At 36.3% G+C, this 13,488-nt stretch overlaps 1 protein-coding gene across 2 annotated transcripts in view; it reads left to right on the top strand.

Annotated features, from left to right (window-relative positions):
• Positions 1-13,488, top strand: part of SHOC1 (shortage in chiasmata 1) — a 48,417-nt gene that overhangs the window by 15,256 nt on the left and 19,673 nt on the right. The window contains exons 10-16 of one of the 2 annotated variants that reach the window (XM_080573320.1): positions 1,941-2,070; positions 3,388-3,482; positions 4,569-4,811; positions 5,940-6,374; positions 8,894-9,013; positions 11,780-11,956; positions 13,341-13,448. In XM_080573320.1, coding sequence (XP_080429446.1) covers positions 1,941-2,070; positions 3,388-3,482; positions 4,569-4,811; positions 5,940-6,374; positions 8,894-9,013; positions 11,780-11,956; positions 13,341-13,448 — 1,308 coding nt within the window. The remainder of the gene's footprint in view (positions 1-1,940; positions 2,071-3,387; positions 3,483-4,568; positions 4,812-5,939; positions 6,375-8,893; positions 9,014-11,779; positions 11,957-13,340; positions 13,449-13,488) is intronic. The other variant, XR_013943321.1, reaches the window with a different exon arrangement.

Here is a 13,488-nt window from a genome sequence, read left to right as displayed (position 1 = left end):
AGATGAGTGCTCAAACCATCTTGAACTGTTTTTACAATAACGTAAGAGCATTAATCTTTGTTTCCAGTTTGCTGGCTTAGCTCCGCTATTGGATCAGGCAAGATTCAGTCACCGGGGCACAAGCAGCTACTATATCTGTAGGACAGAGACCTGCAAAACTGGATGTTCATTGCTAAGACTCTTTTCTAATAGAAGTTAATGCAGGCATCACGTGTCAAATTTCAACAAAGATACCTTGCAGTCTTCTCCTCCTTCTTAATTTTGATATCTATGAGTTACCAGAAGTGCAATATGTTTGCCTGGACTCAGAGAATAAACAGTAATAAAATAATGGCATTTTTGATAAACGTTTCATTGTTTACCTACCTTTCCTGCTAGCTATGGAGATTGTTTATTGAAAAAGGAGCTGAGGCACAAGAGAAATCACTCAGTCTTTTTTGTTTTAAAGAGGGGAATGGCACCTTTAGTGCAGGCAGAGTTTAGCTGATGTAGTAGGTCAGAACAGTCCAGTCTCAAAGGCAAAATAACTAGATGAAAACAAATATGAGCAGTATTGCTAAAAAAGAAATAATTGTTCTTTTTAGTTGTGGAAGGAATTTTTCCATCCTGAGATCAGCTCCTGTTCTGTTCAAATAAAAATGCTAAATTTTTCTCACCACAAAAATTAAAATAAAATAAAAATAAAATAAAATGTGAAACTGCAGCTGAAGTTCACTAAGCATCTTTTGTTTCTAAGTGAATGGGAAAGAAATTACATTGATTGGAAGTCTGTTTCTTTCTTTTGTAACAGCTGTAGTTTCTTTTGTTTTCGATGTGTAGTATATATTATTTGGCTTACTAACACTGTCTTGTATCCTTCCTGCCATACAATCTGCTTGTTAAGTTGGCAAGGAGCAGCTGTAAGCAGCTGGGCAGGTAGCTAATTCACAGCCTGCTGTGTGCCAGTTGGCCAAACAATGTGCATATGGTCATTGCAGCTGCTTACTGCCTGTTGGAATGAGTAGGGAATTTGTTACAAGTGTGTTTTTTTTTTTCCCTATGGGAGCACTAATTTACTTCAATTTTTTCTGGCTGTTAGCTTTCCCAGAACATAGAGAAAATGTTTGTTTGTGACCTTTACTTTATGGTCAAACATAACTAGCAATATTATTAGAAGAATGCCAGAGAGGCAATCATGTAAATATATAAATACCAAGGCAATCATGTAAACTCCCAATTTTTATCGAATGACAGCAAAAATCCACCAATTCACGATTTCCATATTAGATTTTAATCAAAAGATACAATCCATTAAAATATCCACATTTAATATGATTAGCAATAAAAGGGTTAATGAAAGTGACTTGCAGGTACTTGTAACGTGCCAGATAATACTGTGTTTTAAAAATGGTGTTGTGATTCATTTCAGTGGTCACACCTATAAATTACAATGAGGACTAATTCTACATGAAAGAGTAATTGCATCTTCAAAACCTTGAACTGTTTCTAAATGTCCTGGGTCTATTCAGCTGCATGTGTGCTGTTACAGCCACCACAAGGCTGTCTGAAGTATCTCTAACATCTAAGTAGCTTAGTGGGAACTAGCTAAGGATGCCAACAATGGTCATTGCTTAATACAAAACCTTAGCTGCAATACCTGGTGATTTAATCATAAAAATCGTCTTACATGGGAAGAGTAAGTAGTCAGAATTACATCACAGAAGGAGTAAAGAAATGAAATATACATATTATTATCCCCAAACTGTCAGGAAATTAGATGTGAAGTATGTCAGTTTGGTTTTTATTGCTGAAGTAGTGAATTGTCCCATTAAAATATTTTGGATTGTAATGCAATCTTTGCTAGTGTAAAATTTCTGAGTATGTGTGTTTCATTCACATGTAGCTTTGTGAACTGTACTAGATTTTTGTTTGTTTTGGGTGGGGCTTTATGCATTTCCTAGCTACACACGTTTCATATCTGCAAGATGAAATGGAAATACCTTTAACTCCTCTGTGCAGACAACAAAGATCACAGGTGAACTGTATGTGTGTAGGACTTCAAGAAGAACCTATTCCTCTTTCTGGTAACAGGTAATGAAAACTTTGTAGTGATAAATCCTATCATAGATCCTCTAAATCATATATCCTCAAAATCAGTGCAAAAATAGCTTTAGTCTGTTTGTGAATTGGCAGTCATGTGCTTTGAGACAGCTGCGTATATTTTCTGTTTTGTCTTAAAGAGTAAACAGAGCAAAGGATCCATATCTTATGTCCAAAGAACGGCAACAAAGCTGGTGAGAGGTCTAGAGAACAAGTCTTAGGAGGAGCAGCTGAGGGAGCTGGGGTTGTTTGGCCTGGAGAAAAGGAGGCTCAGGGAAGACCTCATTGTACTTTACTACTGCCTTAAAGGAGGTTGTAGTGAGGTGGGGGATTGGGCTCTTCTCCCAAGCATCAAGTGATAAGATGAGGGGAAATGGCCTCAGGTTGCACCAGGGGAGGTTCAGGTTGGATATGAGGAGAAATTACCTTACTGAAAGGGTCGTGCGGCATTGGAACGGGCTGCCCAGGGAAGTGGTTGAGTCACCATCCCTGGAGGTCTTCAAGAAATGTGTAGATGTGGAGCTTAGCAGCAGGGTTTAGTGGTAGACTTGTCAGTACTAGGTTAAAGGTTGGGCTAGATGATCTTTGAGGTCTTTTCCAACCTGAATGAGTCTATGACTCTGTATTTGTGGCCTTTTCCAGAGAGCCTGAGAGAGGAAACCGCAGTTTCTGTTATAGACATCTTTCTCCTGGGATACTTGATAGCCTGAAAATCCAATCTCATTTTTGGAACAGGCAACAGTTTATATTTAGCAAGTATGTGTGGGTGTTGATATGTATATTTATACAAATAATAAGTATATATGTTTATTAAGTATCACCTATGTAAATCTCCAGAAGAGATTCTAGAGGAAGTAAGAAAGTATTGTCTTTGTTCTGGGGATACCCCAAAACAGAGGAATTTCATGCTGACATAGAATCAGGGTTGCTTCATCCTTTCCTTCTTATCTCGTTTGCAAGACTAGCATGTTTTTTTTATCTCACTGCCTCTCTTGCATACACAGGAAGTATTTAAATACCTTTCTGGGGAGGGAATCACAATCTAGAGAGAATTCTTGTTCAGTGCCACTTAGTTCATGAAGCAGTCTTGATGGTTCTCTCACTCCCTCCTTCTTAGAGTGGTGTTGCATTAAGTGACCTTGTATATGCACGAGAAAAAAATGCAGTGAATGAATGAATGAATGAATGAACATGAAATTTGGAGAGAAGGTGGATCTTTAAAAACTTTTCTATAAATCAAATAGTTTCAGAATTCAACAGATAATGCTGTTAAACTTCACAACCTCAAGTCTTGTTTTATGTTCTTAGCATTTTTATTACAGAGTCCTCTAGGGAATACTTAGAATGCCTGGTATGGCAATCAGAGAAATACCGGGACAATGTGAGCTCTCTTTTGCTTGTCGGTAAGGACGTATTGAATTTCTAATTGATGTTGAAGAGTTCCACGTATGTATGGAGAAAATACAGTGAAAAAGATAATGTTACCTTACAGAGCACATCTTTTGAGCCCCTGGAGTTTACCCTGTTAATGTAACTCTGTTTTGGTTTATTTGATTTATATTCTTTTTTTAGAACATGTAAAAAATGACATAGAATTACATGTGGCAACATAAAAGTTAGTATTTTATCTTCTATGGAGATAATTTGAATGAAGTAGGAGTTTTATTTCATCATAAAAATGAAATATTTAAATAATAAAATATAAATAATAATAAAGCAATGAAATATTTAAATAAAATAAATTGAATATTTGTATATAAATTATAAAAATATCAATTATATTTAATGAAGGTAGTAATTTAATATAGTAATAAAATTTGTTGAAGTAACTCTTTTCTTGGTGCTGTTTTTCCTTAAATAATGTTTCAAAATGTGTATCAAGCAATCAAAGAATACTGTTAATGTAAAATAATGTTATAATTTGACCAGAGTAGAGTTCATGTTAGGGGGCAAAACACACATAACCAAAATAAGCTGCAGGTGATTTCTGACAGCATCAGATTACTTGTTACCAATGTTCTTTCATTTCTTTTACTTTTCTTTATTTTGCAAGTCTCAGGATTGAGCAAAAACCTGTTATGTTGTCCAGTTCATTTATACATTCATTTTTGGTTGACAGTTACTTATAGTGGGCTCATTGTTATTTAATCTCATTATTTTTTCCTGTTAAAGATTAAATTACATCTTTGTAAGCATGACAGATAAATTCACATGTAATTGGGTCATCTGTAACTTTAGTGATGTAGCTACACATTAATAGAGCTGAACAAATTTACACCACCCACCCCCAGCTAAAAAGCACACTTGCTCTTACAGTTCTAGCTACTTTGCTTTTCAGCCTATCAATGGATACTGTGTTGCAAAGTAAAATACAAGCAAGGGGTATGTGTAGTAGGTCATGAGTTCCTGGGATTTTTCTTTTCCAAAGTGACATTCTGTTTTCAAGTTTCTTGATTATTAATATTACTTGTTGATTTCTGCTTTTGTAGAACATCAGACCTTTAAACTTGCATATCAGCATCATTCGCTCGCGGAACTGAAGAAAGTGCTATCAATTGATATAGAAGCACCGATGCTTATCTCACTGGAGGAGGACTGGTGGATTCATATGGGATTAAGTCCAGCCTGTGTTGATACGTTGGAGCAATTAAATATCGATTCCAGTAATACAAACAGTTTGCTTCCTACAGAAGTAGAAACATTCACACAATTTAAATCGTATCAACTAGAAAGTAAGTATCTTCCTTAAAAAAAGAAAATGGTAAAAAGGCAAAGATAGGTACCTTAACAGAGAATCACTCAGGGACAGTTACATACCTCCATCAGGGAAGGAAATGGAAGATTTCTTGTTCTAAAGAACAAAATATTTTCCACTATGAAGCAGAAAAATGACTATAGTATAGATGTACTTACACAAACTCTCAGTAACAAGTTTTTAACTACACAGTTATTTTTTCTAATAATGTGCAAATGAAAAGTAGCCTTTACCAGCGATAGTACTTTTTAATAAAATAGTTTAATGCAGGAGAATTTCTTTGGAAATAGTAATTTTGGACTGGATTATTTTGGTAAAGCAGAGATCATATAATCCTTTCTGCACAATATCAGTGGGAGGGTATGTTACAGTGAAAATTCTTTTTTGTGATGTTATTCGGAAAACTTTTTTTATTCTGACTATGGCTTCAAACACGCTGCTGATAAATACTAGAATTTCTAACAGAGCACTATGCATACTTAGAATCAAACAGAAAATGCAAAAAGTTATTTAGAATTATGTATATAACCATGGCCTGACTTCAGGGCTGTCAGTGTGGTTGTAGAACACCAAAGAATGCTAGAAACATAACATGTTGTGATACAAATAGGCACAACTCATGAAGAAGTGTTGTCACTTAACTTCTTTTTAGATATTGGAAAGTATTTAGTTACTGTGTTTAACGTGGATGTGCTGCAGCAATGCAAAAATTACAGTTCTAGTGAAGCACTTCTTTCAGAAGGTGGTAATTACCTGCTTTATTTCTTTTTTTCCTCATATAAAGAATTCTGTTAAGCTTTTGATCTTTTTTCCTAATCAAATGTGTTGCATCCCACTTTTTAGAAATCTAACACCAGGAAGCACCATGCAGATGATGATAACTTAATAAGACAGTAGCACAGCCTTCTGTTTCTCAGCATTATACCTTTTGAGTAAAGACTAATCAGTACAGATTTCCTAAAATCAGATTCTAACAATATGGGAATGCAGAGGGATAAAATACAAAAATGCTTTCTCTATAATTAAACCAAAACAGTTTACATCAACCAGGAGGAAGAAAAAAACATTCTGCATTACAGTGGAGAAATCAAATCTTATTTTTTAGGATGGCTTGAAGAGAAGAATTCCATGACAAATCAGGAGCTGTTTTCTGCCAAAAGACATCAGTTGGACCAAGTAACTAATGGGACCCTGCCTACAAATGCTGCATCTTCTGTCAAAATTGACAGTACAACTACCTTTGTAGAAGAGTTTGATGGAAGAAGCATACAAAAGAGTAAGGTAGAAGAGAAGATTTATTTCTTAAACCAAGGAAAGAAGACACCTAAATCACTTGATTCAGTCAGCCCTAAAGATGTATCTTTTAAAGAAGACAACTCTTCTGAGGCTCAGAAGCCTGCATCATTCACACCTGCTACAAAATGGGACAATGATGATTCTGATCTGAGCAACTTTATCATGCTGAGATCTAAACACACAGTCACCCAAAGAGAGGAAGAGAATGATAGTCCTGAAAAAGAGAATGATAGTCCTGAAAAAGGTATGTGAACCAATTTATTGTGCCATTATTCCAGGTTTAGTTTTGCTTTCTAATACCAGTTACAATAGATGCTGGTAGTTCACATTGGTAACATTTTTAAGATCTTTAATGTAGTTAAATTTTCATCTAAGGTTATTGAGTTTATTATTCTTTAGATATCTTTGGGTTGGTTTTGTTATGTTTGCTTGTTTTTTAATAAAATATATATGACTTTAATCCTATTCTGACAAGTAACTTTAAATGGTACTTACTCCAGAAGATCTGAACACCAGGAAGCACTTCTTTACTGTGTGGGTGATGGAGCACTGTCAGAGGTTGCCCACAGGGGTGGTGGAGTGTCCTCCTTGGAGATCTTCAAAAGCTGCCTGGACATGGGCCTGGGCAGCCTGCTCTGGATGTCCCTGCTTGAGCAGGGGTTGGACCAGGTGACCTCCAGAGGTACCTTCCAACGTCAGCCGTTCTGTGGTTCTGTTTTGTCTGTATGTCCTGAATCAGATCTCCTGGCCTCTGTGGATAAATCATTAGAATTAGCATAGCCTAGACAATAAACAAGAGTTAGAGTTCTGCTCACAAAGCAGCTGTTGGAGCCAGTTACCTTGATGCAAATCCCAGAAAACAATGAGGCAGATCAGAAGTAAGGGAAAACAGACAGTTATTGACAGCCCTGTTCTCTCTGATGATAGCACTTATGAGACAAGCTCAGGCTCAAGGGTGAGCATTGCAGGAATGGAATATAGGAGAGAGGGAAAAGAAGTAGAAGAAAGTCCTTGTGAGTTTTTTTTGTTGTTGTTCATGTTTTGTTTTAAGGTACGTTGGGAGACAGTGACATATTTCCAAACTCACTTTTCATTATAAAACTGTATTAAAAAAAGAATATTTTTCATTGTTTGGACCTGTATAATGGAGTCCTGACAACAACTTTTATCTGTGTTTCAGTTATATGTCCCAACATTTTAAAAAATAATCGGTAAATAAAACCTTTAAGCAATAATTCCTATAGAAGCAAATCCGTACATTTACTTAACCATCAGTTTATATAATCTTATGGAGCAAATTATTTCTCAGTCAAATTCATTGGTAGCTTTTTCTGGTAGATGTGCAAAAACCCATTTTCATACCATCAGAAAGGAACAATCCCACCTTCAAAAGTTCTAGAGCAGGGTATCTAACAGGAGACTTCTGCTACCATCTAGTGAACTCTGACTAGAACTACATCTCCTAAGAAGATAAATGCAAAAGTTTTGAAAAGCAAACCGTCTATGTTGTACTTTCAAGCAGGGAGCAGTAAGCCTGCAGAGGTTTAAGTTAAATGCCATGTAGAAACATATAAGTTTACAGGTAGACCACAGTATAGTAGATCTGTTATGTCTGATAAAACAAGAACATGTTAAAATATATAATCTTAGCACATTGATATAGAAAACATGTAAATTATTGTACTCTTTCTGTGCAGATTAATGTCTTACTAAAGGTCATTCTAAATTTAGCTGAAGATAAGAAATGCTAGCGCTGCTCGTAGGGCTGTTTCTCTTTTGGTTTTCTTGGTTAGCTTATTTATTAAAGATGCCACTGTGTATAGTATTTAGGTTAGAAAATACACAAGAGGAAAGTAGTAGAATAAATTTATTGATCCAATTTTGAGCCCTGTATTGCTTTTCAAAACCAGAAGACTTTTTAAACTTAACTAGAGAAGTAGGTTTTTTAATCTTTTCTTTTTATCTCTATATGATCAGTTTGCTTTTTGAGGAAACTGAAATTCTTAACTAAAAATAATCAGCACTATTTAGGAGACACCTATCCAGCCAGAATCCCTTTCAGAAGTAGATAGACCTGTCAAAGGAAATTTTGTGTGCAGAAGTACATGTAGCTCATGTATTAGTATTTATCAGGAACAAAGGAAGGAGACTTTAAAATGATAACAACTTGCAATAGATTGCTGTAAGATATGGGGAAAAGTCATTTTCAATAAGCAGTTTTTCTTTCATTTTTCTTCTGCCATTTGCAGCTTCCACATTCTTTCTGGGTCACTTATGTTATCTAACCCTTTCTAATCACACTCACTCTGTTACCTAAGGTTTTCCACACTGGCTGAGGTATTTTTTGTTGTTGGAGCTACTTACGGTCAGCAGCTTCTTTGCTCTCATGCATGTTTTTTCTCCATACAAATTTATATGAGCTTTGCTGTAGAATTATATTATTACAGAACCATAATAAAAGCTCCTGATTTTTCCCAACACTGCATTTCTGCCCTAAGGAAAAGGAACCTGATAGAACCTGACTTCATGGGAAGTGCAGGCTGACAGTGCCACATCTCACTCTGTCTCGAAGCTTTGTCCATAGTATACGAGTCCATGAAGAGAAAAAAGATGTTTGTGAAAATAAAAAGTTGTATGTGTCATACACACTACTTAATCTGAAAATTTATTTATATGTAGAATCACTTACAAAAAGTTTTCTTCATCACTGAGATGGTCGCGTGATATTCATATCTACATCTTTTCTGTGGTTTGATGATTTAGTGCTACAACCCAAAGAACAGCACTTGCCTGATCACAAAGAGGACAGTTCTGTGTGTGAGTCTGTAACAGCAGAGAAAGAAGAGAATGAGAGCAGCATCACAGTCAAAATTCAAGCATCAGGTGTAGTATTTTGGGATATGCTTTATTTTATATAGCATTGCAATATAATATCTCACACTGAATAGTGCCACTCAGACAAACGTGAAAATTCTTAGGCTTATTATCTCCTGATTGTGCCTGAGAGCATTCCGAATAGATGGATATTTATGTGGACACAGGTGTGAGAGCAAGCAGTGGAATTCTGTCTTATGACTTAGGCAAATCTCACGCAAACTGAAACATACAAGTTATGAGTTATGTCAGATATAAGTCAGCTGACATGAAATTTCTTCATGCTAATCAGTACTCTCAAACTACAAATCTGCATTTTTCTTCTGACAGGGTTAAGTGGGAGAGAACTGGAGGCAGAATGGATTAGCAATACTTTTGTAGGAGATGTCTGTAGCAAAAGTACAGTCTAACAAAGTAACTGTGCTGCTTTAACGCAGTAGCAATCCACCATAGGCTTAGGGTTTATCTGATAAATTATTGAGCCTTACTCAGTGAACTCATGCTGTTGTACTTTTCAAGACATTAATCAAAGAACACGCACTGAGAACAATTTCTTCATACAGTAGAAATGGTGGGGAAGAACTACCATTTGTCTGGAAGTGTATATAGATATGTATATATATAATATAGATTATATAGAGATACTATATTTTTATAAATACTATAAGGATATTTACCCTTATATATCTAAGATTATAGATATATTTAGATAAAGATATTTTTCCAAGATATTTTACAGCCTCAAAGCAAACACACCCAACCCCATCTGAGATGGGTTTATGAAGTATCAGGTATTAGCTTTAAGCTTATTTTTAATGCTTTTTTTTTTTTTGTATATAACTTTGGAACAAGATTTCTTTAATATACTCAGAAAAAAAATCTCTTCAACAGTTAAAAAAATATATATATCATTTTGCAGCCTGGAACTGAATGTCTTGTTACAGTCCTTGAAATGCAGTGTGTATTAAACCATGGTTCAATAAGGCCAAGTGCAAGGCGCTGCATGGATTGAGAGCAGCCCTGCAGAGAAGGACTGGGGGATACTGGTGGGTGAAAAATTAGACATGAGCTGGAAATGTGTGCTTGCAGCCCAGAAGGCCATCCATGTCCCAGGCCGCATCAAAAGGAACGTGGCCAGCAGGGCAAGGGAGTTGATTGTCCCCCTCTACTCCACCTTTGTGAGACCCCATTTGGAGCACCACATCCTGCTCTGGGGCCCCCTGCACAAGAAAGTGAAGATCTATTAGAGCGGCTCCAGAGGAGGGCCACGAGGATGATCAAGGGGCTGGAGCACCTCTCCTATGAAGACAGGCTGAGGGAGTTGGGGTTGTTCAGCCTGCAGAAGAGAAGGCTCCAGGGTGACTTTACAGCGGCCTTCCAGTACCTAAAGGGGGCCTGCATGAAAGCTGGGGAGGGACTCTTTGTCAGGGAGTGTAGTGGTAGGACAAGGGGGAATGGTCTTAATCTAAAAGAGGGGAGATTTAGATTAGATATATGGAAGAAGTTCTTCACTCAGAGGGTGGTGAGGCCCTGGCACAGGCTGCCCAGAGAAGCTGTGGGTGCCCCATCCCTGGAGATGTTCAAGGCCGGGCTGGATGGGGCTTTGGGCAACCTGGTCTGGTGGGAGGTGTCCCTGCCCATGGCAGGGGGCCTGGACAAGGTGATCTCTAAAGGTCCCTTCCAAACCCAAGCCATTCTATGGTGGCCTTGCACGTGAAGGAAAGGAATCTTTCTCAAAAACAAGCTATAGTCAAAACATAGATTAGAAAAATTCACACAAACATTTTCCTAAACAGTGGAACAGTGATGAGACATGACTAGAAATATGTTTTAAAAAGAAAATGACACATAACTGCAGGAATGTCTGAATTAAATCAAACAATGTGCATCCAAAATACCACAGTATCTGACCTATATCCATACAGGATGAAGAACCGGTCATAATAATATACCTTTCTTTTAGAATGCTTAAAAATATGAGGTTGTTAACTGTTGGGAGATAATGAACTGTACAGATAAACTTAAGTCAACTGCTAGTCAAATCAGATTATTCATATAGGTCAGTTGAAAATATTTTTGAAAAATAATAATAAATCCTTGAAAGTGAAGACTCACAGAAATCTCATCTTGTTGACAAGGTAAACTCAACTGTAATGATGAACATGTTAAAAACGGATAGTAAAGAATTTCAACTTCTTCCCCATGGAAAAGATCGACCTTTTGACGCATTGAGCATTTAGCAGCTCATCCTGCATTCTAATAGAAAAGAACTTGGTTGTAATTCAGAGGGAATTATAGCATAGCCACAGAGAACCCATGAAATTATGAAGGCACTGAGAGATTGACCTGTTTAGGTTTGCTAGACAAAGACATCTGAAGTTAAATGCCAAGAAAGGAGAAGGTCTGTTTAAGTTGCAGTTGTAGTAACAAATGGATATACATGGACTAAGTCTAAGTTCAGACTACTGAGTGGAAGAAGGTAGCTAAACAATGGAGCAGTAGCAGTGGAGTCGCAAAATTCCTAACTATCCATCATGAAGTTTGATCACTTTGCAAAGCGGATGGAATAATACAGTTATTATTCCTCCTGCTGGGAGGAGCAACTTAATTCTGCGACCCAGCAGATATGCTCAGCACCATGCTGAGCATTTGCTTTTCTATTAATGTTACAGCTTTCATGGAGAAGACAGTGTTCTTTGTGCTTTACTAGGTCTCTTGAATATTCTTGTCCAGTATATGAAACCAAGCTTTATTACTGTTTTCTTTATTATCCAGAAAGCCAATACCAGGCATACCGTCTGTTGGAAGGAGCAGCCACCCCTATTTTAAAGGATTTGGCACATCTAGGTGTTCTTGCTTCTATAAGTTGGAGCTTTGACAGCATAAAATTTGATCATACAAGGTTTTTCTTAAAGCAGCAGGAGAAAGTGATATGTGATCATTTTAAAGAAGGTATGTCTTTAAAAAGTCAATGTTTTTCATCTGCAATACTAATATGGGCATAATTGATGACACACAGTTCAAGGTGTTTGATAAATTAATGATCAAACTTTCAGCAGTTTATCTCATATGGTTACTATAGTTGATTTCCTTGTTTATTTACAAAATGGTATCTCATAGTTTTTCATCATCACATTTATCAACATAAATATTGTAATACAAGAAGTATTTTAATTGAATTTAATTTTTAAATGTGTTGTGTTCATAAGTATTTTTTCCTTCCTAAGCATTTAACTTGTGTATTTGAACTAAAAGCTATGTTGACCCTAGTACACAGAACTAGCTAATTATTTCCCTCAACCTTTTTTTTAGTATCTTTAAGTCTGCTTTTCATTCATTAGTCCACTTACTCTGCAACACTCACATCTTTCCTTTCTTGAGATAATGAACTACACTGCTTCCTGTGTGCAATTCTCAAAAACGCATTCCTTCTTTTAGACTATTAATTCCTCCCTGTTCAGTTTTATTGAAGATTTATTCAAAGTGGGTATAGAATACAGAATATGTATCCCATAAATCGTTTGATTTACTCTGTGGGTTGAAAAAGATGTCCTCCAAACCATAACCATTTTTTAAGGAGTCTTATCAGGAAAGGTTAATTAGATGTGGATAAGGTAATATCAGGAGTTTAGACTCTAAATGGATCTTTACTGGAAGTCAGTGGGAACTTTTCTTATGATATATGCGATGACTTGCAGGGTGATAATAATTTCTCATAAAGAATGTGACTTTTATGGTCTAGGATTTGTTGAAAGGGTTCTATGAAATGCTCAATTTGAGGTTATCACTGATTTAAAATTGTTTATTGATTAATGGATAATCTGTCATTTTGATTTCTTGGAAAAAGTTCCAAAATGTTTGGAAAATGAATTAGATGGAGTTATAGTTGTATTGAAAATTTTAGTAATTTGACTAGTCAGATGAGGAAATAGTAAGATCAATACCTGTGCTTGTATGAAGGAACAAAAGATAGGGAATTTATTAGTTTCTGTGTGCGTTTGAAGATTGCCTGCATAAAATCAGCAAGGCAGTGTGAATCTGATGGCAGACCTGGGGGAACTGTTATACCCTCCTCCAGCAAACACCATCTATGCCTACACAGCCTTCAAAAATCACAGCTTCCGTGTGTGCCACTTGCTTTTGATCAGATGTCATGGGAAAAATTATGCTGTGCCATATCTATTTCAATCACCATTATTAGCCTTTCAAGGTTATGTCAGTTCAATTGTTTTTAATGAAAATTCTGAGATATTGAGATCTTTTAAATTATTTTCATACATATAGTGTGATTTCTGAAATGTAATATAGACCACACCTATGTCTTCTATTTGTAAAGGTAAAGTAGATGAGAAAGAGATCACACTGTTCAGACACGCTGCTCTGGTGCATCTATTGGTGACAGTTCGAGACCTTCTATTAACATGTGGCTTGGACACAGCGCTAGGTTTGTTTTAAATAGTGAACCATGATACCCAGAATCCCTA

Source organism: Anser brachyrhynchus (assembly GCF_964034855.1).
Source record: "Anser brachyrhynchus genome assembly, chromosome: Z".
NCBI classification, from domain to species: Eukaryota; Metazoa; Chordata; class Aves; order Anseriformes; family Anatidae; genus Anser; species Anser brachyrhynchus.
The sequence above is the reverse complement of the archived record's forward strand: the minus strand, read 5'-3'. Positions and strand labels throughout refer to the sequence as shown.